This window comes from Pteropus alecto, unplaced genomic scaffold (assembly GCF_000325575.1).
Source record: "Pteropus alecto unplaced genomic scaffold, ASM32557v1 scaffold86, whole genome shotgun sequence".
In the NCBI taxonomy this organism is placed as follows: Eukaryota; Metazoa; Chordata; class Mammalia; order Chiroptera; family Pteropodidae; genus Pteropus; species Pteropus alecto.
The window spans coordinates 1,706,118-1,731,704 of record NW_006442109.1 but is presented as its reverse complement, the minus strand read 5'-3'; the positions used below and the strand labels follow the sequence as shown (position 1 = coordinate 1,731,704).

At 32.0% G+C, this 25,587-nt stretch overlaps 1 protein-coding gene, 1 non-coding gene and 1 pseudogene across 2 annotated transcripts in view; 1 reads left to right on the top strand and 2 right to left on the bottom strand.

Moving 5' to 3' along the window:
- Positions 1–25,587, bottom strand: part of EXOC5 (exocyst complex component 5) — a 36,812-nt gene that overhangs the window by 4,511 nt on the left and 6,714 nt on the right. Inside the window, exons 2-15 of the mRNA XM_006920147.3 lie at positions 23,995–24,089; positions 23,233–23,380; positions 21,166–21,360; positions 20,282–20,346; positions 17,645–17,673; positions 16,391–16,500; positions 14,918–14,962; positions 14,675–14,815; positions 13,358–13,440; positions 12,136–12,345; positions 10,719–10,866; positions 7,626–7,734; positions 4,140–4,260; positions 1,987–2,073 (exon numbers count right to left, since the gene is read on the bottom strand). Of these exons, the coding sequence (XP_006920209.1) occupies positions 1,987–2,073; positions 4,140–4,260; positions 7,626–7,734; positions 10,719–10,866; positions 12,136–12,345; positions 13,358–13,440; positions 14,675–14,815; positions 14,918–14,962; positions 16,391–16,500; positions 17,645–17,673; positions 20,282–20,346; positions 21,166–21,360; positions 23,233–23,380; positions 23,995–24,089 (1,586 nt within the window). The remainder of the gene's footprint in view (positions 1–1,986; positions 2,074–4,139; positions 4,261–7,625; positions 7,735–10,718; positions 10,867–12,135; positions 12,346–13,357; positions 13,441–14,674; positions 14,816–14,917; positions 14,963–16,390; positions 16,501–17,644; positions 17,674–20,281; positions 20,347–21,165; positions 21,361–23,232; positions 23,381–23,994; positions 24,090–25,587) is intronic.
- LOC112469811 lies at positions 2,710–2,835 on the top strand (annotated as a pseudogene).
- LOC112469634 lies at positions 15,089–15,207 on the bottom strand. Its single transcript, XR_003042714.1, has one exon. It is a non-coding gene; the product is annotated as a 5S ribosomal RNA (ribosomal RNA).

The window sequence follows — 25,587 nt, the reverse complement described above, 5'->3', positions numbered from 1 at the left end:
AGTTCATATTCAAAGACTACCACAGACCACTGTGCTTTCAATAGACAACTAATGCAAAGACTTTGAAACTAAGACTTATATGGAAAGATGAATAAAAATTACCTAATCCATATTAAGAAGACAACAAGAAAATATGTATTCCTACACTTTTGAAGGCTTAACATATTCAATCTCCCCACCTCACAAATATGATTTGCAGGTATTCTGAGGCAAAGCAAGAAGACACAACTTAAGTTAATATGAGGACTTTAGGTTAGGAAAATACATACTTTTTGAAGTGGTAATTATAATATATATAATGTATACATTTACATTATTATTTTATTAAAGGAAGTTCTGTGTATGTATAATCTCATGTGGTTCTGAATAAAAAGAGAGAGAGACCAGTTTTTAGGATTCTTCTAAGCATTTAATTTTTTAGTAAACTAGTCTCAGGAATTAATTCTGTAACATCCTTATTTTTTTCCAGTTTTAGTCTTCGGTTTTATTTTCTTTTTCCTTATTATCACATACTCAATGGTAGTCCTTGATCTTAACGAGAAGATAATTGGGAGATGAGTTGTAAGTTTGTCACTACTAATAAAGTAAAAATTATTTATTTTTATAAATTAGAGTGGATTCCAAGTTATCTTTATAATAGCATAGTAGCAACTTTCATTCAAATATGCTTTCTTGAATAGAAGAGAAAGGAGTAGAATTACAATAAATAAAAAACATGCCCAAACCTAGTAGCATGGGCTTTAGAATCTGAGATCCAGCTCTACCACTATTAACTGTGTTATCTTGAGCAAATTACTTAATTTCTTTAAGCCTCACTTCCTCATCTGTTAAATGGAAAGATTCTTCCTACCAAATAAATAAAATACAGGTAAAGGATCTGCACTGTGCCTGGCACATAGCAAATGCTTGATACATGGTACCTATTATCATCATCAATAAATATATGCCCACAATCATCTCAAAAAAAATCCCAGCAACTACTGCTCTATATTATGAATAGGTAATTAATACAATAAACATTTACAAAAATTTTTTGAATGCAGAGTCTGCATTCACTTAATGGAAGTTACCTTTAGAAAATTTAAAGCATTTCAGATATGAGCTTGAAAACTGTAAATAAAAATAATATCCTCTATGTTACATACCATTTTTAAGGAGTGTGGAGTGTGTGTGTAAGTGTGTTTAGGAGTTGGTGGGGATGGGGGGAGTTACAAAGATAGTTTTTGACTGAATCTCTTTTAAAAGTAAATCTAAACACGCTGAGTTCAAGAAACATACTGATTTGCGACAATATGGATGGAACTCGAGATAATCATGCTAAGCGTAAAAAGCCAGACAGAAAAAGTTGAAAATCACATGATATCACTTATACGTGGGATATAAACCTAAAAGCAACAAAGGAACAGGACAAACAAACAGAAACTCATGGACATGGACTATAGACTAGTGGTTACCAGAAATTATCTGAAGGTAGGGGGTGAGGGAGGAGGGGGTAGGTAGATGGGGTAAAGGGGCTCAAATATAGGGGGGTAAGGGGAGGGTGAAGTGGGTAAAGGGGATCAAATATATGGTAACTGAAGGAAACTGGACTGTGGGTGGTAAACGTAATAGAATATACAGATGTTAAATTATAATGTATACCTAAAAATATATAATTGTATTAACCAATGTTACCCCAATAAAGTTAATTTAAAAAAATAAAAAAATAAAAAATAAAATAAACATCATTTTCCAGGCTTTTAGCCCTACTACATTAAAAAAAGAAAAAGAAAAATAGAAACATACTGAGTTCAAGAAATAAGCTTGAGAATCCAATAAAAATACCATTCTAATAAGGATGAAGGCAACATGTAAAAATAAAGTCAAACGTTATAGCAAGATAGTGAAATTAAGATAGAATTTCTTCTCTGAAAACTAGTTTTATGCTGCTTTAATGTTTTCACAATTTTTACAAATGTTAGAGAAAAAGTAAAACTAATAACTTGCCTATCAATGCCAGTATCCAATTTCATCTCCATTTGTTCAATTATTTCCTTTTTCTTCTGAAGGCATTCAGATAACTTAGGAGAAGAGCTATTGAATGTTTGAAAAAAATAAATCATGTTAGTAGCCTTACAATTCTACAAGTTTTTCATATGCATGTGTATTGCTATATATTTATAAACATACACATATACATTATTTTAATATGCTCACAAATCCAAAAAGCACATAAGTAGTAAAGTAATTACAGGTAACCTTGAACAACATGGGTTTGAACTCCATGGGTCCATTTACGCGTAGATTTTTTTCAATAAATACTGCGAATGTATTTTCTCTTCCTTATGATTTTCTTAATAACATTTTCTTTTCTCTAGCTTTGTGGCAGCCTGACCCTACCTGGCCATTTTCTGCTCGAACGAGTTCATTTCTGACTGCCTCCCGCCCCCAACCTCAAGGACTCTCCAGCTAATATTAGTTTTCTCATAGCCTGCCAACCAATCAATGTTCTTCATTGTATCTGTAGCTGTGTAGGAATGACAAGACTGTATAAAACTGCCCATTATATTACAATCGGGGCTCAGCCTTTGGATAAGAATCCACTAAGCCAGTGCCAGCATCAATAAATGCTGCTTCCTGCTTATGGCCTCAGTGTCCAATCTCTCTGTTCGAGAATCCCACAACAGCTTACTCTATTGTAAGAATGCAGTATATGATACATATAAAATAGTCTGCGGCCATGCTACCCTGAGCAAGCCCGATCCCGTCTGATGTGTGATTTCAGAAGCTAAGCAGGGTTGAGCCTGGTTAGTACTTGAATGGGAGACCACCTAGGAAGACCAGGTGCTGTAGGCATAAAAAATAAGGGATTGTAAGTTGACAAGGTCCTTGCAATCTGTGAGGTCAACCAAGGGTTGCCTCGTCTAAAAATAAAAATAATAAAAAATAAAAATAATAATAATAATACATATAAAATATTTATTAATCTACTATTTATCTTATCCGTAAGACTTCTAATCAACAGTAGGCTATTGGAAGTTAAGTTTTTTGGGAGTCAAAAGTTTGACACAGATTTTCAACTGCAGGGGCAGGAGGGGTTGGTGCCCCTAACTTCTGCATTAATCAAGGGTCAACTATATTTAGTATTCACTATGCCCAATTCAGTATAATAGTCACAATAGGAAAACTTAACCAGTTAATAGTGAAGAAAGAGGAAGATTTAGATCTGTTACTTTCATCTCAGAGGAGACATCCCTTAAGAATATAAAAATGTGATTTTGAAATTTTGAAATTATTTGGTTTCCTTTTTAATTAAATATCTTGTATAATAGCAAGGAAAATCAAGGACTATCACCAGAGTCTTAAGAATATAGTAAATTACATTAATTAAAATTTGGAGACTGAGAGCTACTCCCATTGTATTTAGCTTTCTTACATTAAAAACGATGAAAACTTGACAATCATATTTGCCTTCTGAATGCTATCTAAATATCAAAACACTATTATATTAAGGAATACGCAATTCTAATAGTTCTATAAATTCTTTGCTATGCGGCATGATAACTCTTTAAAAAGTAAATTTCCTTTCAAAGTATGATTCACAGATCACAAGTGATCTTTTATCTTTGAGCTTGTTTCTGGACTGATTTCTTGGCATATCAATGTTTATAACAAAATGTCTAGAATTTTATCTTTATATGAATATTTCTCTTTAATAATAGTACTACACAATTTTATAAAACATGTTAACATATATACACTACCTTATTTATTGCTCATGTGCTTTAAAAGTTCACAAAATTGACAGGAAGATATAAACCAAACTTTACTTAAGGCCTCATCAAAATCTGTCCTATTAATCTCATAAAACTTGTTAGATGTCTTTTTATTATAACAAGTTGATATAAGCCAAATGTCCTCCTTCACATCAGATATAGATTGATGACAGATTCAGTCTTTTCAAATAAACCAAAATTAATACCAGAGTAGGAAGAGAAAACAGGAAGGCAAGAAAGAAGAAAAAAGACTTTTACTTTTTATTTCATACCTCCCTGTCCTATTTGATATTTTTATGAACATGTATTCTTTTAAATTTGAACAAAAAGATATGTAGAATATTACAATATTCATTGAAATACCAATGGAAATCAGACACTAACCTTATTAGTGGCATAAGGTGATCATTAAACTGCTTGTCGAAAAGATGAAAAATAGTATTGGCCTGTTGCACAACATCCAAAAAATAGAGATTTGCATTCCTAGAATCTGAAGAAGGAATTCCTAAAATTAGAAGGCATATATATGTTAGAATCATACTTCAAAAAGTTCATCTTGGCAACAGAAAAAATGTGGTTTTAAACTACAACATGCTGTTTTAATAAATCAGCAATAATTTTTGTGGACAGAGAAGTAAAATTAAGCTTGTTAACAATGTAATAAAATTCATCCAAAGTTTTTGTGCCCAAACTTTCACCAACTATTCAGTCTTTGGAATTTTCTGAGATAAACCAAAAAAAAAAAAAAATCAAATGAATCATCTTGAACTATACCTTCTCCTTCCTTTTCCCACTCTCTTGTGCCCAATGATTCACTTGAGACATGAATACACTTCACCATTTTTCTTATAGCCAGGCCTCTTTATCTCTGATAACAGTTAAAATAATTTTCTTATTAGCTTCCTGGTTCAAATTTCTTCATATTTTATGCCATAGCAACATATTTAAACTTACTTCACTCACCATGTTCTCTACTATTGCCTCAAAAATATATAGTATCCCCACAGTCTACAGAATAAACTCTTGATTTTTTTCAGCATGGTATTCAAGCCACTCCACATTCTGACCCCCAAAAGACAGCTGACCGTTCCAGATTTCAATTTCCTCTTTTTTGTAAAAGTAATAGATAAACTCTAAGGTCCTTTCTAAACTCTAGATATTTATGTACCCAGCTAAAATTAAAAGGGCTAGGAAAAATATTCACGGCAAATGAGAAAATAAAAATTTAATACCTAGAGTTCTTTACAGGATGATAATTTTTTTCAAAGTTTTAAAAATAAAAAACAAAGGTGTTTTATTTTCTCACAAAAGACAAAATCACCAATTGGTACGAAAAAGAAGTAACCAACACAAACTTATAAGAGAAAAAATAAAATCAACATACATATAGAAAATACTAATCCTTGCTATTAATGAAAGGCTTGAAAATTAAAGCAATATTTATGCATATTTTAACCACTAAATTATTAAAGTTTTAAAAGAATATTCAGCAATGTGCAGAAAAACTGGTGCAGTCATAAAGGCCAGTAGCAGTGTAAATTAGTGGGGGGTAGGGGGGAACCCTTTAGGAAAACAGTTTATATTATAGAAATTTTTTAAATGTGTCACATACTTTGAGCTGATCATTTCGCTTTTGGGATTTTAACCAAAGAAAATAATTCAAAATAAGAAAACACTTTAAGCTCTACAATGTTCATTGTAACATTATTTATATTACTAAATTGCCAAAAAGATCCAATATGTCTAATAATAGGGATGGTTAACTTTACAATAAACATTTATGACAGAACTTTATGCAATCACTAAAAATAATAGCATAAGTACTAACTAAATAGATGCTGGGAAAATATTCATGAATATAAGGGACATTCTTATCCTACCAGGAAATTTTCTAAGGCTTTCCAAATTGTGAATGCTACTATTAAGAAGATGATGCTAGGTTTCCATACTAGCTAAATAACAAATCTTTCATACCACATAGATTCAAATTAATGTTACTTTTTTCATTATCTTTTTTAATCTTCACAACTTTGAAGTATTATCATGTCAATATAAACTGCCTTATCTTTAAGTCATTTGCAAATGGCAAATGTTAAATACTTGATGTTACGACTCCTGTAATTAAGAAACAAAAAAGAGAGGATACAAAGCTTATCTGCATCTGAAGAGCAGCAATATAAAAAAACTGGGTAAGAATAAACCACAAGGTTACTAAATATAACTTTGCTCAATGTTAGAAACTTTATGGAATGATGTTATATGTACAGTCAATAAATATTTTCTGAGCATCTGCTATATGCTTTCTAGGTGCTAGTCTATACTGGTGAATAAGACAGGTAAGATTTCTACCTACAAGAGCTTATATGCTGTTCTCTCTACTTAAAATATTTTTTCTCAAAATACTCAGTTTACTCCTTCACTCTCTTGGTTTATATCTCCTGAGAGGCCTTTTCTGTCCATCCTTTCTAAAAAAGCCCTCCACCCTTCAAATTCCCATCCCAGCTCCCAATTACCACTCTCTATCTTACTCAATTTTGTTTTTCTTCCTAGTCATTTGTCTCTTTTCCACAAGAATGTAAGCTCCATGAATGCAGGAGTAGGCACATTTTAATAAGTACATGCTGAATAAAAATTCTGGTGAGTGGTGGCAGACATTAACAGATGAAAATTTTACTGTGATAAGTGCCATGAAAAAAGTTAATCTAATGACAAAATAATGAGTAACAAGGCTGGGAGAGAAGGGCTACCTAAGCAGAGGTGATCAGTAAAGGCCTCTCTGAGAAGGTGATATCTTAGTTGAGATAAGAAAGTTGAAAAGCCAGACATGAGAAGAACTGAAGGAAAAGGGTTTTTGGGATGGGGAAACATCATGTGCCAAAAGCCTGAGTGAAGAAAAAGAATGAAGGCCAGAGTACCGGGGGTAGGGAGGAGAAATACAATAGGAGATGAGGATGACTTCTTAAGAGGAGACCAGCTCAAAAGCCATGCTTATATAAAGAGGTTGTTGTTGTTTTCCCTCTAAGGGTAACAGGAAGCCACTAAAGAGTCTTAAACAAGAAAACAATAATCAAACTGACTGTTAACAGAGTCAGTAATTTGGAGAAGTAAGAATGTACACAGGGAGATTAGTTAAGAGTGAACAGAGATTGCATCAGTGGAGATGGAAAAAAAGTAGATGAATTTGAGTTACATGTGGAAGTATATATCAGGGTTGATAAAAAGGAAGAATTATGGCAACTCCTGGGTTTAGGACTTGAGCAACCAGTAGGTAAATAGTAATGCCTTTAAAAGACATGGGGAAGAATGGGAAAGGGATAGGTTTAGGTGAAAGAGTTTCATTTGGGATTTGTTAAATTTGAGATGCATACTGAACAGGTGAAAAGGTTACCAGATTAGTGAGACTGGAATTTAGGGAAGAAGTCAATAATATCCTATTAATACCAGTAATTCCAAAAGACCAAAAGCAAAAGAAAAATTTTGCTGTGAATCTATTCCTTCTCAGACTTATTTTAGAATATTTTTCTTTCATTACTCAATTAATTACCTCAACCAGAATTGCTGTCACCTTAATTTTTCTTCCCTTGACATAACATATAGCACTGTACAACATTGTGCCATATACCACAGTGACTGATGTAGCTTACCCAGCCCTGTTCAATGTAATAAGCAATATGAGAGAAACTGTGTCTCCGTATAGCTTTCAGCACCTGACAAATCCTTGCATTATATAGGCTCAAACAGTATTATTCATTGCATTGAATTAAATTTGACATATAGAGTTAAATATATACAAAACAACATTAAACATAGTTTAACCAAACAGGGTTAAATGAATTTAATACAAATGATAACACAAATAAATATACTTACCGGCAAGTCCTGTTTCCAAAGCATAATCAATATGCTCAATACATAAAAATTCCACAAGAATGGTAAAAATTCTAAAGGCATTCCTTGGTAGATCAGAAGGATCAGAGAGCTTTAAAAACAGAAACCAAATATATCAATCCTCAAGTCTACCTTTAAAAAGGGAACCTTTTTTTTTTTTAGCAATCAACGTGATGTAAGACTAGTCAGTATTCAGGTATCAAAATGATAACTTACACACCTCTTCTTCCTCACCCCCAATGCCTCTTTCACGTACATACAATGCTCAACAACTCTCCTGCCTTAGACTAGATCAATGTTTTTCCTACCTAGATTGCAATCCATTAGTGGAATGTGAAAAGTAAGTAAGAAGAGAGAGAGAACCAATAGAAAATAAAGTATAATGTACACAGTAAAATCAAATATAGTTTCATGAAATACATATACACACAAATACATATAACAAAAGTACACTGAACTGCAATGTAAAATGAATTGCTATTGTAGGTCATGGTCAAGGAAGTTTGAGAGCCATCAACTGAACAAAGCATATTCTAGCAAAACTCACAACAAAAAGCATTTTTTTTATTGGGGGATAGGAATGAGAAAATCAATAAACAGATGCACTATGACAGACTCAAATCTCAGCTTTATCACTTTCTGGTTGAGTGAACCCCTCAAATGTTATTTAACCCTACCAAGTCTCAATTTCTTCATCTGTAAGGAAGGAATATGAATAGTACTTACACCCTAGCCTTAAGGTGAGAATATGAAAATGCATGTAAAAAAAGTACTTTAGTACTTTTAGCAGTGTTTGGCACATAATAAGCACAATGTTTATTTTGATGTCGATGCCACTACTGACTTAGTAAAAGAATTATTACTAGTCATGCTGAGAAAATAAAATCCCTCTTAACTTTTTAAGTTGAAATTTACCTCTCAGCTTCTTATAACTGCTTCCTATATTATTTATCAATTGATTGTTGCCTATCTGTAGTGTCCATTCATGTACCCTGAGTAATGCTTATTATCTGATATATACAGTCAGGAGTTGAAGTGTATAACCCACCTTAAATCTGCTAAATCTCCACTGATTATAAATACTGATTTGGTATTACTCAATTCCCTTCCTCGTCTTCTTAATGCCACCCCAATCTTTATCCTTCATCAGACTCTCTACTACAACCCTCACTGCCACTCTTTGCTCACAGATGCTCAACATATGCCCTTAAAGAAGCGATAAATACAGAACTACAAAAAAATTTTTTAAATGCACGTGAAAAAACAAAGAATAGGTATGAATGGTAAACACATACAAAGATGCTCAACATCATTATTCATTAGGAAATACACACTAAAACCATAATGAGGTATCACTATATACCCTATTCAATTATCTAAAATTAAAAAGACTGATCATATCAAATGTAGAGATCTTGTGGAGTTAATGGAATAGTCACACACTGCTGGTAGGAATGTCAAATGAAGCAACGTTGGAAAACAGGCAGTTTCTTAAAAAGAAATATCACTACTACTACATTGCTACTAAGTATACCCAAGAGAAATGAATGCACTGTCTGTTTAAAGACATAAATGAATGTTCATAGCAACTTCATTTGTAATAGTCAAACACTGGAACCAATCTAAATGTCCATCAATATGAAAACAAATTATGGTATATTCAAATGATGAAACACTATTCAGCAATGAAAAGCAACATGCTCATTAATACACATGCCAACATGGATGAATCTTAAAATAATTATGCTAGGTAAAGAAGCCAGAAACACATGTATATACTATATTATAATCCCATTTATTAAAAAATTCTAGAAAATTAATCAACTTCTTGGAGACATCCCATTTAGCTTTCAAGACTTAGTCCTCAAATGTCCCTTCTTTTTAAAAACTAATCTATAGAAACATAAAGTAGATCAGTTGTTGCCTAAGGACAGAAGCAAGAGGAAGAGAAAGAGGGATTATAAAAGGGTAAAAGGAAAATTTGGAAAATGATGAATCTATTCATTATCATGACTGCAGTTACAGCTTTACGAATGTACACATAATTTATCAAAGTTACCAAGTTGTGCAGTTTAAATATATGCAGTTTTCTGAACGCCAATTATATGTTGAAATTATTTTTTTAAAAAAGGAAAAAACACCAATCTGTTTGTTCATTACACTGCCCTTTCTAATATTCTTTAAAGCTGCCATCATTATCTACAAAGTCAAACCCAAATTTCTATGCAGGGTACACAAAGAGTTTTTGTCTAACCTGTCAACCTCCTCTCTATTACTCTTCTTCTCATGTACATTTTTATTTCAAGCATTTCATGCTGGATGACTGATCTTTGTATACATCTTTGCACATGTACTATTCTCTCTGTGTGAAACGGCCTGCCAGAATGGTCTTCTTGAAAACATCCTATTTAGCTTTCAAGACCCAGGATTCAGATGTCCCTTCTTTTTGAAACCTCCCCTGATAAATACTCTTCCTTAATTCCTTAACGAGGCAAAGCTGGTTGCTTCCTCGTTGGTCCCAACAGTGTATACCCACCCTGTACTAATTCTTTACATGTATACCTTCTTTCTCCACACTATTCTAAGGTAGTGTATATGTCTAAACTTTTTATCGTCAGCATCTAACATGGCAGCTAGTACAAAGTAAACACATAATAATGTTTGTTGAATCAGTCTGCACTGAATTGAACTGAATTTCAATCTTGTGACTTCCCAGACAGAAGGTCATGACTTAGAGCTAGTTGCCATGAGTCAAACAATACAATGTTGACATCTTCATGTTAGATGATTTGAGGCTTTAGAAATATTCTAACATATTTACAGCACTCAGAAAAGTAAAGATATCACTGTACCAAATACCCACATCACCCACCCAGATGTGCCATACTGTAACATTTTTACAAATATACCTCTAAATAATTTTAAAATAATTCTGTTCTCTAAAGCAAAAATCTCTATATTTTTATTATAAAAAACAGTTGTTCCTAAGCAGAGGGCAGATTTATATCTTAGTATAAACAAGGCAAAACTTAAAATACATATATGCAAATAAAATAAATTTACAATTATTCTTACCCTATGACATCTTTCAAAGGCTTGTTTGGTTTCTTGTAAAAGATTAACCACCACTTCTTGGGATAGGAAGGTTTCTCCATGAGTATCGATACTCGGCCCCAATGGTAAGTTGGTACGTTGTCTAATTCTCTCTTTCAAATCTTGAATACTAGTGCATCATATTGACAAATAAAAAAAGGATACGTTATATAGATTTCAATTTCAAGTACTCTCAAACTTAGTATACATCAACGAAGAAAAATGGACCAATAGCCAGGATACCTAAAAGTTCTAATTCTAATAATTAGTTCTGTAAAGTGAAGCAAGCCTTAAATCTCTACATAGAACACTTTCATCTGAAAAATTAGGAAATTTGGAGTTATGATCACTGAAGTCTCTTTCAGCTATATGATTCTGACTCAACAGCCAAAAACTCCTTGTTTGGTTTCATAGGAAGCGGGCTATTCCAAATAAGATTTCAGATAACTAAATGGTCCCGCTTAAAATAAACTTTAAAATTTTAATGTTTTTAAAATATATTTAATCATTTAAGCATACTGTTCATTATTGTTAAACAAGATGCAGTAAACATAATTTAGCTTTTCTTAATGACTATGGGTCACTTTGAACATTTATTATATGACGGTATCATTAGAAAGTTAGATGATTTTTTTGCTCCTAGAATATATACCTCCAGATTACTGTGAACTACTTTTAAAAAAATGTATTATGATTGTTCTTTAGTATTTCTCTTCCTTTACTTGCTACTGCCTTTCAGATGTCACTTTTTATTCCTCATTATAACCTCTCTCTGATCATTATTTAATATATAACAAAGTGAGAAATAAGAAACTGATTTGGGTGTATATGTATGTGGACTCTGGACCCCAATTACATGGTTCCACTGAAGTCATTTTGCCTCATCCCAGTATCAACTGGGTTCTAGATAGTCGAGATCTGGATTACTGAGGTGTCACCAATTCTTACAGCGTATCACTTTCTTCTAGTATGTGAATAATCACAAATTTTAAGGTATTAATTAAATAATTTTATGCACAAATCCTTGAAAAGTTTAGGGTACCTAAACTGTGAACCACTTGCTGGTTTTTTCCACTCCTGCAACGATCAACAAAAAAAAGGATGTGCTTCCTAATTAATAATTTGGAATAATTTACTGAGCCTGAAAATATTAAAGAAACTATAGAACTCTTTATAGTACTGGTTCTATAGTTCTGCTTTACATTTTAATCATGTTACATTAGGTCATTTCAACATGTAGTTTAAGAGACAGGATTTGATCAATGGCATACATAAACTTGATTAAAAGAGTTCTTCCTAGAAAACTGCAATGACTGTCAATATTTGGCAAGTTTGTCAAAATATAATAAAGTTCTTAATATCTTCAGTTCTAACTATAATATTTAATAAAAACACTCACCCTCCTGTGCCAATGGATCTCTTCTGATGGTTTTTTGAATCATAATAGCGCTGTAGAATCATAGCACTTCTGCTTTTCAAATATCCAGTCTCCACCTCAATATAGTTCTCCAAATAGGAAATGAAAATGGATTTGATAAGCTTAGACAAGAAAGTCTGTTTATCAGTACCTAAGTTAAACTCCATCAATTTGCTGGAAAGATTTGTGGTTCTTTTCATGGAAAAGGAGGAAAAAAAGATTAATATATATTTTAGGTATAGTAACAATACTAAGGAATATATATTTTTACAAAGTGACTTTAACAACTTAGGTTAAACCACCATTTCTTAAACCTTGGGAAAGTACTTAGGATGCAGACAGTAGCTGTATAGTGTTATATATAAAGTAGAAGGAATATCATGAACAACATTACGGTTTTGAAAACTGTCATAAACTCCTAGGGATGACCTAGAAGAGGAAACTGAGTCAAAGAACCAGTGAAGAAATGGCAACAAGTGGCAGAATGGCTTCAAGTATACCCTAATGCCATTCACAACATGGTACCCAAGTCAGAATACTGAGAGGTTTACTCTCTGTTCATTCTCTTCTGACTTTGTCCATGTGGACTTTCCTCTAATTGTCTTTTTTTCATTGTTGAAGATAGGCTCACAATATTGATATGAACTTTCAGATTATGGTTACTTTGAAAACCCTCCTCTCAAAATAATGACACTGAAGAATACTAGCAATAGGGTTGAGTTAAAACTTCTTATGAAGCTTCTGATATATTTCTAACTGTAATACTGCCTTTTACAAAAGAACAAAACAAATTCTCACACGAGACTTAAGGCTGAAATTATTATTTTTAAAGAATTTGTCACTTACTTTCTCAATTTTTAAAGTGTTAATGCAGATAAATGTAATTACACTAGTTCTTGGAGAAAAAAGTTAAAGAACAGTGAACTCGCTTACAATTAAAATCAGAAATGAAATTCTCGACTCTAAACAAGGTAAACAAAGTTTTATGTTTCACTGAAGTACATTACTATATATATCCAATTCCTTAAATTAATGTACTAACAATGCTGCTCTTGTATAACAGTCTATGAAGGCAAGTGTTTAATGCTAAAAGGCATACTGCTATCTGACAAACTGTTATTCAGAAATACCTGAATACTTCTCCATTTTCCATTTAGAAAAAAAGAGAATCTGATATGTTATTCTGTAATAATTAAAAATATACCTTGTATATAAGTCATAGAGATTTTTGAGATACTGCTCTGCATCAGACTTCCTACATTCTTCTAACTGGTCTTTTACGAAACTCTAAAAGAAAAAAAAGTTGAGATTCTGTCAATTAAATATTAAATTACATAGTCAAGATTTTATTTCCAAAATTACTCCACATTCTAAAACTGTTCTTCTTACAAGGCAATGCAGAGAAAAACAGACCAATATTAAAAAATTTTTAAATAAGTTTTTAATTTTTACTGCTATATTTACTTGTACATCTATATCAGTCTTGAGAATAGACATCAAGAACTTCAAAACTGTCAATTAAATATTAAATTACATAGTCAAGATTTTATTTCCAAAATTACTCCACATTCTAAAACTGTTCTTCTTACAAGGCAATGCAGAGAAAAACAGACCAATATTAAAAAATTTTTAAATAAGTTTTTAATTTTTACTGCTATATTTACTTGTACATCTATATCAGTCTTGAGAATAGACATCAAGAACTTCAAAATTTCTCTCTTTTTTTTTTTTTTTTGAAAATGGCCAATCCTGGCTCATGAAATACATTTTAAAAAAACAACAACAAAAAATCCCCAAAGAAACAAAACCTAAGTATATACCAATACAGTCAACTCCTTAAAGCAGCATTTACCAAACTGTGGTCTGGGTAACTAACATAAGAGTCACTTTAGACGTTAACAGGCATTACTCTGCAATAGGGAAATGCTGTACATTACACTCCCACTTCTAGAGAACCACAATACATATTAGTACCTTTAAAGGATATTAAAAGTCCTGAATTGTGTTTTAAAAACACTTATTTAATGTTTTTTAATCCAGTGGTAAACATAATTTAAGAAATGTTCCCTTAAAGTATACTGCTATGGAAAGTAAGTTATAAATTAAATTCCTGGGTTGTTTTTTTTTCATGTTAGTGCCATATTATAAAAAATTCTACAGACTGAACTTGTAATTCTTGTTCAATTTCACAAATGCCATCTGTTGGTCAAGGTGAAGATCAAATAAAAATAAAAATCTGAGGCTACCCTACTACAATCTGTTACTGTCACTACTACCACTGTTACACAAAATTCAAGCATGTGGTCTGGTAACACTTCGTGATTAGCATATTCTTTTCTTGGTGAACAGGGAAACATTTTTAAAAAGCACAACTTTGCCATCCCTTTTCCCTTCATGGAATAAGCAGACTACTATTTCTATGGTCATTACTTAAGTAAACTAATTTTTAAAACACTTTTAAAACACAGAGAAAAAAATCACATATTGCTTTAAAAACTACTTAGTGATTATTTAAAATTACCTGTAATTTGATTTCAAATACGTTTTGAATAAGTTTAGCCAGTACTGTTTCTGGATTACTAAAGATATCTCCAACTTGTTTGTTCACCCGTTGACAGAGTATTGCTGCATCTTCAAATATGTCATTTCTCAAGTAAGCACCCTAAATAGCAGAGACATTTTATGTAATGAATATATAATTTTAAAATGTTTTTTAAACACAAATTAGCATAAAATAAAATCCAATAAAGTGTAGTTATGTTACCTCCTGGCACTGCTTTATATAAACATCAACACAATGGGAATAACCCTATAAAGAAGAAAGAAATACATTATCACAGTTCTGGTTAAATTACAATATCAACAAAAGAGGTATTATATGTAATAAAGCTATGTTTTTGTCCCAATGAATGGCTAATAGTTCCTTTTTTTTAAACACCTACAGCACCTGGTATTCCTAGGTGGTCTCCCATCCAAGTACTAACCAGGCCCAACCCTGCTTAGCTTCTGAGATCAGATGAGATCGGGCACATTCAAGGTGGCATGGCCGTAGACTAGCTAATAGTTCTTGGGCTTAAATATAATTAATTGTAGAAAACCAATAACCTAATACTGGTATCTTCTCCCAATGGCTTTCTACAAAATTGATCAGCTGATTCGTATCCTTGTAGGACTTTAGACTGAAAGAAAAAAATGAGGTTTAACTGAGTTCTTTATAGTCATTTTACCCTATCATCACCTAGCCATCTCCTTCAACTCCAAAACATGCACGTGTGTGCACACACACATAGATTCAAGGTCTTGAGAAAAGGTTTTATTTATATATATATATAGTTCCTCTCTTGAATTCAAAGTTCTTCCCTTGCAAGAATATGAACAGAGCTGTATTTAACTAACATTCTAGACATTTACTCTAAAAATTAAATCCATTTTAATAGAATATTTAAACAATTTGTCATATTAAGTTCACTATAATGAGATTTTTGCTTATTAACAAATCATACATGAAAACAAGTGAGGTAAGCAATATAAAGTATACTATTGTCTCCAGAACCATTCTTAATACTCAGATATGTTACTTAAATGAAAAGTTCAACACTGGCTTATATTTCCCTAATCTGATACAAATATAAATTAACAGACTGAAGGAAGCACTATTTCTTTAAGTATCTGTTTTGGAGAAATGCACTACCATACAGGGATTCTCTCCCCAATTCAAATACCAGTAAGACAGTTCCATAACACAATATTCCTTTGTATTACCACCTGAGATCCTCTGAATTTAAGTCTTTTACTAGTCACATTTCATTTACTCTACATTCCAGTAGATACTTAAGGTCAAGTCTTCTTATTTCTGACCTACTTCATAACATGTTTGACTGAAAAAATATATATATTACAAACCAAGAAGGTAAACAACATGATTATCTATGTCGATCTAAAAATTCATATATAGCTTGAAATATATTGATATTATATATATATATAGCTATTTGATAAAATATTAATGTTATAGAATATAACATTACATTATAAAATCTTTATTTAAATATTAAATACTTAAAAATTTAACATCACTTACGGAGATATGAAATGTACATTCAAATAATTCAAAACAATGAAAATTATCATTGTGATAGTGACACAATTAATAGGGGGAAATCAGAATAATATACAGAATATATATAATCTCCACAGTCATGAAGACTAATCTTCATTTTTAATTTTTATTACTTACCTTAAAATGAAGTAAAACTGCTGCTACTTCTCTCATTCTGGAGATTTCACCTCTTCTTTGAGCACTGGTAAACTCCTGAATCAGTTGGCATTCTAAATCATGATATTTACCTAAAAAGAAAGTCATTCAACTATTATGAAGCAGACAAAATATACTAGTATATGAATTACTCATAAATATAATGAGTATGGGTCTAGCTTTCTTTTGAAAGGATTACAAAAACAATATGAAATTATAGGCAGTGAATCTAGATCCTATAACATACTGAGGTATACAAATGTATACTTTCAAGAAAAAAAAATCTTCCTAAATGGCAAAGCAGCTGAACTCCCACAGTCTGAGTTATCATTTTCCGCCATTACTTTAAAAAGCAGCTGACTGGGAAAAACCTTCCAGATGTCATTTCTAATAGAGACAGGAAAAATCTTAAACTTGAAACTATGGAAAGTGTGAGGAAGACAACAGAAATTTTTACTAGAGTTCAGATGTCTTTACATAAACAATGGTGGATTCGACACCAAATTTCACCTTGATATATCAGTAATATTTGATTCACTACCTTCTTGAGGCTGTATGATTCTGAATAAATAACTGAACTTTGGACTAATCTACAGTGACCAAAAACAATGCCAGGAAGTCCATTCTGTATATCATCCTTATTTTAACACTTTTGGGAAAATAGATGGTTCTTTGAACCTTCTACGAAAAATGGTCTCCCAAACAATGACTTAGGCTACCATGGAAGCTTGCAAATATAGTGGCTTTTCCAGAAACCTAGAATGATCCACCTAAAATATAATCCAAAGATTGACAAGGATCAAACTAGAATTAAATAGGTACTAAAATCAAGTGCTCATATGAGCTTAGCTTAAAAAAAAAAGAAAAAAAAAACCCCTACTTTAGAGATACAGGTATAGATATAAGACAATTTTCAAGATACATTATTAAATTAAACACAGTGTAAAACTATTTGTATAGTATGCCACCAATTATTTTTAAATAAATGGGGATAGTAGATCTAAATTCTACACATATATACATGATTTATGTCCTATGCTTGTATATCTGTAGAATACTCTGAAAGAATACCCAAGAAACTGGTAATGGTTGTTTCAAAGAAGAGGAATCAAACTCATGGATGGAGGAGAAGGATGTCATTGTTTCCACTATCTCTCCTTTTACAATCTTTTTTTATTTCACACAAGTCATTCTATTATCTGTTCAAAACGGTTAAATAAACAGAACCCCACTTACTTGCAATTTTAGATTTTACTTCTGAAAATCTGAAAGATAAAGACCAATGATAAAGTTCATTAGTTGTAACAAACATACCATAGTAATGTAAAATATTAACAAAATGGTAACCTGGGTTTTGGGATATATGGGCACCCTCTGTACTAAAAGTCATCATAAAAAAGAGAAAAAAAAAGACAAAGCCAGAAGGGAGAGAGTACTGACAAAAAGTATGTTAGGTAACAAAACTGAATTTGGGCAATTCAGATGGGGAAGGTGGTTCTCATTCACGAAATTCACATTGAAAAAGCAATTTCCTTGTTAAAAAAGGAGGAATTACATGAGGCATTAATAATCCAGCCAGACCCAACACTGAGTTACTGTCCCTACTCGTATTCACTGGCATTTTAAATTCACCTGATATTTGCCTATTCCCCTCCCTCACTGCCCCCACCCCTGCACCGGGATTTTTTCATATAAAGTTCCATTACTATTATTTAAAATAAAAACAATGATAAAAAGTATATGCAAATGAGTTATTTTAAAACTTGAAGTCACAAAAAGAACTCAGCAATGTGCCCAGCAGAGTAATCAATCTTTGCAAATTCAGAAACTTAAACATTAAACATAATCATATACGAGAATTTTTTCAAATCTTAATTATCAAGGGGAATGCACATCATGGAAAATGAATGTTGAAAGATCCTATGCAACTATTTGAAGAGAGAGGAAAGTGGCTGGCAAAAAGATGCTAAAGACACATTAAGAAAGTAATAAAAATTTAGAGTTATACAAAATTGATATGCTGTCATGTCCCTAATGACAGGAATACATTCTGAAAAACACAGCATTAAGTGATTTGTCATTGTGTAAACATCATAGAGTATACTTACACGCACTTAGATGGTATAGCCTAGTATACACCCAGGCTATATAGTACATAGCCTGTTGCTACTAGGCTATAAGTCTGTACGACATGTTACAAAATTGCAGAAGAGAATAATGATGCAATCAAAATACCCGGTAAACACAAGATGATATACTGTTTTATGGCAATCATTTTTTATAAGTAGAAAGACTACATCTAAAATAACAATAGAAAGTACCGTATAGTAAATACATAAACCAGTAACAGTTGTTTATTATCATTATCAAATATCATACAGTATATATAACTGTATGTTCTATACTTTCATAGGACTGGCAGCACAGGTTTGTTTGCACCAGCATCAATGCATTGAGAAATGCATTGTGCTACAACATTACAACAGCTATGAGATCACTAGGCGATAGGAATTTCTCAACTCCATTACAATCTCATGGGACCACCATCGTATATGTGGGTCCCTGGATGACCAAAACGACGTGCAGGGCATGACCATACCAAAATTATGGAAGATCACAAAGTGCTTGTAAGGCCATACTGATCTTTGTAAAAAACTTAAATCTGATTAGGATATACATTCAATTCCAAGGCTTGTTAGAGAGGCTAAAATAAAACTGTAAGAGGTATGTAGTTGTGAAGTGGAAGAAGATGAGTATATGCATGTGTGTTTTGTAGAAGAATAGGATGGAGAGAAGGGTAGGAGATGTAGCCAACAATTATGCACCTATTGTGAGCCACACATTTTACCCATTTAAGTAAATGGTCCAACTATGAAATGAGATAAAGCTAAAGAGAGGTTTTTGTGGGTGACTTTAAAAGGAATTACTCATAATGCTGGGCAAGTATGTGATTATTAATAATAGCTAAATGATAGATGATCATTACTGCTAATCCTTTATGATGACACAGAGTTGAGAGTAAAATAAAGTATATTTTGGGGGTAGGAAATTCACTATGTTTGAGATACAGTGGTCAGGCTTTAAGTATAGCGATATACTTATATTCTACCTATAACAGAATCATCAAGTATTACCAAAATAACAGATATATTGTCTGTTATACAGGAAGACATAGTTCAGATATTCACATGGAGAACTATTACCAAAATTTTACTAAAGTGTCTGACAGTCTATGGAGTAAAAGAAATCATGAAAAAATTTCCTTCTCAGTAAAGTTTCTTTTAGGATAAAACCATTAATACCTGACTCAGTAATACCCCTAGAACCCTGCATCTAAAGTAGAGGTTCTTAACCTGAAGTCCCTAGGGAGGAGTCTGAAGCTAAGCTAAAGAGTCTAAAACTCCATAAAACTGTATACAGCAATCTGTGTGTATCTAAATTTTTTGAAGAAACTTTCTAGCTTTCGTCAGCTTTTCAAAGGTCCCTAAGATCCCCCAAAACTTAAGAACTCTCGTCTGGAGATAGGAAAAAGCAGCTGAATGGCCCCATGTTTAAACTCTCCCTGTCCCTTCACACGCTGGTTATCAAAGTCCAAAATATGAAAATTCAAAGTCTCACTTTAGTCAATTTTAAAATTCTCCATCGATTTTTTTTTTTAGAAGGAAAACAAAAGATTGAAATTACTTCAAGGTATATTACTAAATTTATATATTAAAAGACCACATTTTTCAATCAACTATTACATACTATACTTTGTACAAAGAAGGTACTCAATAAATTCTTGTTAATGAGCAAATTCATATAGGGAAAAATACAATTTTATTCTATAAATTATACCATTCATCCAAATTAGCTCTTCAGAAACAAACTTGCCTGTCAAAAGGTAACTCCTGGGCGATTAGGTGCAACTTCTGAATGATGTCTGCTGCCTCCTTTATCTATTGAAAAATAAAAGCAATAATTTTTTTAAAACTCTTACGTATACCAAAAAAATAATTTTATAATTGAAAATAGTAACATTCCCCTATGTATGCCTACAGATCCTAACCCCCAAAATTTTCTTTTAAAATCCACATCAAATAAAACTTTGTGGGTAACCGGAATATATTTGGGGTATCACCTATGAGTCAATAAAATATAAACACCTGTTTTTTTGGCACAGAAATATTATGATTTTATAATGCCACAATCCCTTCCCAATGAGACCTGCCGTTTGTTTACTCTAAAACAACACAACTTATTGCTTGCTGAAAGCAGAACTGTACGTTTCTTCTGAGTTTATGAACCCAAAACAGATAAAATTTATGAAAATAATTCAGGTCATACTGTTACATATATCCCACTTTAAGCTAAGTGAATAAAACAACAAAAATGTCACTTCAGCTTATCAGTGATTTAAGTCGCACCACCCCCTCATCCAATGGAATGTAACTATTCAATAACTATAAAAATCCTGTTAAAATTAAAAGTCAATTATAAAATAGAAATACTCATTAACAGTTACCCCAGTATTTTTAAGCCATACATAATTTCATAAACAAAAACGCCAAGCAACCCAATTAAAAATTTGAATATAAACACTTCATCAACAATCTGTAGGTAAGTGCACTAATTTACATTTCACAATAAAAACTTTTAATAAGTTAGCTACTCAGTAATTTGAAGTCTGACTCTGAAAAGTAATAATTGTAGTTTGTAATTTAGGACATTGCTATTAAAAAGCTGCAATTTGCTTTTATCTTTCTAACAGTACTCACCTTTTCAGAATTTGTAAAAACATCAGATTTCAATTCTCCATCAAGAAACTCATTAAAGTATTTCATCAATTTCTGAGCCTCTACTGCCCGTTGTCTGGGTGTGTTTACCCCTTCCAACTGGTCTCCAAGGTGACAGACCTTGGTTGCTACATAGCTGATGTGCTCATCTAGTTCCTGGAAATGTTGGAAGGCAACCTAAAAAAATGTGCATAGGTATAAAATACAACGACAGAATCCAGTTTATAAGTTAATTCATATAAAAACTAAACCAATTCATCACTACTCTCAAACTTAGGTAACTAAAGATAATAAAGAAGTTATACATGAGATGATCTGAAAAAACAATTCATGCCCATTAAATAACCACACAATCTGAAAACTTAACAGAATTGCAAACTTTTATACTTTTAACTATTAAAATCATCATATTTTATCATGAATATATTTCCTAACCAACCAAACAGCAAGGCTGCTTACCATTCATCCTGTTTAACAAAGTTCCCAGTACTATTTACTCCTAAATAATGATTCTGAAAACAATGAACTAAGCATCAAAGGGACCAATCATCTGAACAACTCACTTGTTACTATACTAAAATGGGCCAAAAATATGTCAGAAGACACCAATTAAAAAGAATATTTAACAATCATTTATTTAGAATATTTAACAATCATTTATTTAAAATATTTAAAGAGCAATGCTAGTACTATAAATAAGGTAAAATGGTTTTTGACCAGTTTTGAAAACAGAAAAGATCACAACAATTATTCTACTGAGGCAAAAGTACATTACTTCCTAGAATATCCCTTTTCCCAGGATATACCGATTATCCTATGGTAGATGAAAATTATATGCCATGAATGCTTTAGAACTAACTGCCAATAACAAAATTGCAGATAATTCAGTTTGGTACTTTTGTTCTAACCTTAAATTGAGAGGGAAAAGCTGAAAACAGTTACTAACAACGTTCTCTATTACCAGACACTATTCTAAGCATATTACATGGATTTACTTATTTATTCCTTACAACCACCTATTTTACATGCAGATAAAAAAACTGAGGCACAAAAAGGCTGAGTTGCTTGAGATTACACAGCTAATATCTGGCAGAGCAGACTGGATCCAGAGCTTGTTAGATTAACTATTAATATTATTTTATTACCATCAAGAGAAATCTGCATTGGAAGTATTTGGAATCTATCACCTCAACTACTTAAAAACACATCTTCTATCTTATGTAAATTATTAACTTCTTTATTAAATATTTTCTCACAGCCATATATGCTTAAGTGAAAGAATCTAAAGGAATCTAAATAAATGAAATCTGAGCAGAAATCAGTTTGCTAATCCCTAGCACTACAGAACTAACAGCCCCCGGGAGGCAGTAGAACTAAACAACATTCCTCAAACTTATAGATGTGATAAAGAACAATCTAGTTCCAGATCAGGCCCAGGCTGTGAAAGGGGTTCGGAGGTTCTAGATTAAATCTAGGGCCTAAGAATGGTTAAGAAGCTTGGCCTACTTAGCCCCGGGGCTAATGATCTGATTTTATTCCAGAATGGACAGAGGAAGAATTCTGCATCTGCTTTTCCCACAGTTACACTAGAATTCTCATTGGGGCACAAACCTCATGACTTTTGTCAAACTTCCCAGACTGGTTTCCTCTAGGGAAAAACCTAATCTAGATAATAGCTGGTCTGGTATTACTTTGTTTTATGATTGAGAATGCAAATGACTACCTAAATATCTAGTCTAATAATGAGACCCTAAAGATACAGGTTTGCTGAAGCATCATTTTTGAAGGCTTGCACTGTTAAGAGGGGAAGCAAGGACCACACTGTACTGGATACCACCCCATCCTAAGAAGGAAGTACTGTGATCTCAAACCAACATTCAGCGCCAAGATAGTCTGATAACAATTCATTAACATTTATCCCATGTCAATTAAGAGAAACCTCAACAGTTACTATCATTTGACTAGACTTTTATGAAGAACTTAAAAATGGAAGGAAATAAAAATATTATAGCCTATTGTAAACTATTCATTGCTTAGCTAAATATTTACCTGATTACTTTTCTGGAGCTCTTGTACCTTCTTGGCAAATTCCTTGGCTTCTTTTTGACACTGCTGCTCTAGTTTCTCTACTTTCCTTTGAATCCTTTCATCCATTATCTGCAGTTCTTGAATATGATTTACAAATTCTTCTAATAATCTAATAGAAATGAGAATGTGTATCAATCCATCTATAATTAATTTTAGGAACTAACCAGTTCCCTTATAATTGTAAATAAGGTATTAATAAGCATTTCTTGAACTAAGGATGATCATGTTAATCTTCTCTATGACATCTTGTTAAGGATTATCTCTGATATAAATGAAAAATCTCACCTGGAATCTCCATTCACCAAAACAGAAACCAATTTCAAAGAAACAGTCAAAGGTAAATAAATGTACTACATAAAAAAAATATTGTGCATTCTAGGGTACAGTGACTGTTCCCTCAATTTACGACTATACTTAAAACAACATATTCAACATGTTTTTATTTTAAAGGTATTACCAACGCTTTCTTATCATAAATTGGAGAAAATATTAAATTCTTATAACGAAATCCCTTCCCTCATTCCAGTTAAAGTCCTCCACTAAAAGAAAAGGAAAAAGAAAAAAAAAAATCAATCCCAAACTTCTGATGCTTGTGTCTTTTAATGACCAACTGTTAACCGAAATCTTTTTACATGAACATTCAGAAGAATTCCAACAGTCACATCTATTGTAAACACATATTTGTACTAGATTAGGTCTATGAAAAAAAAAATTTTACTTCACCTTTTAGGATCAAAGGCTTCAGATCCTCCTCTAGAGCCTCCTCCTGGGGTTCTCCATACAAGACGTTCAATATACTCATCTGCCACAAAAGGCTCCTAGTTTATAAAATAATGTTCTTTAAAAAAGTTTCATAGAATATAACAATACCACTTACAAAAGTGAAACAGGTTCTACTATGTGAGAACTTAAAATGAAACTAAATTACTAATACCAGTTAAAACATTCTAATGGAAAAGTGAACAAAGGACGCAAACAATTTATAGAAATACAAATGGTCAAGAAACAGGAAAAATATGCAACTTCATGAGTAATCGAATAAAATCAAATTATCACTTTTTTATCTCACAAAGTGAAAAAGTTTTTTTAGTTATAATATGTAACGCAAGAGAGGTAAGCTGAAATTCACATTTATATTATTGTTGGAAATGTTAACAGGTACAATATTTATGGAGGGCAATAGGAAATACTTTGGTAACATCAATAGTATTACAAATGCTCTTATCCTTTAACCCAAGATTTCTACATTTAAAATTTTATACTTTTGAATTGTACACTTGAAACATTGGATTTCATTAATGAATGTCACTAAAATAAAAATAATAAGTAAATAAATAAAAATAAAATGTTAAGAAAAGCAGATATGAACACAAAAATTTTTGCAGAATGTTCACTATTACATACAATATTGAAAATTTGCATAAATATTCAACAATCATTATTGAAAAACTGGGCAAACTTACAGGATGAAAAACTATGTTTCTATTAAATCATATTATAAAAAAATCTAATGGCATGAGAAAATGCTCACATATATCATCTCAGGAAAAAGGATATAAAGTTTTCTAAGTTTTCTCAGGAAAAAAGCATTAATTACAAAACAAAAGAATATAAGAGTAGAAGGACCAATCAATAAAATAAACATTCAAATGTTCACCATCAGCTGGTAATGCATTTTTTAGACTAGTAAGTACTAATTTACATATTTCTCATACTACCCTCTTTCATGCAAATGAATAATGTATATTTGCTCCCACTTTAGTACGTAACCTAAGCTGGTAGCATTTGCTAGTGCTTCTAGTTTGAATTGTTATATCTGTAAAATTTTCCATTCTTTAAAAACATTTTCATTGATAAACATTCGCTTATAAATAAAACTTCTAGTGCCAAGTATGTTGTTAGGCTTTGGAACAAAAAGATGTGTAAAATATAAACTGTACCTCCAAAAACCCATAGTCTAATAGAAAAAAATAAAAAATGCAATAGTATGTGATAAGTAAAATTAAAAATGTATGCACAAACTTCAGTTTTAAAATTGCTGAGTGAATTGTCAACTCAGTAAGTAGATGGAGGATGGAAATGGGATATTTATTATTTCAGCGAATGTTTACTGAGCACCTACTATGTGTTGGGCAATGTGGTAGGCACCAAGAATACAGATGTAAATTTAATAGGTAGGGTCCCTGAAAGGTCTCACAGATATGATCTTCTAAGTAAGGATGCCAACATTAAACAAACAACTAATTACAATTGTGATAACTGTGAAGGAAAAAAAAACCCTGGATGCTCTAAGTGTGTATATCAGAAACAGACATG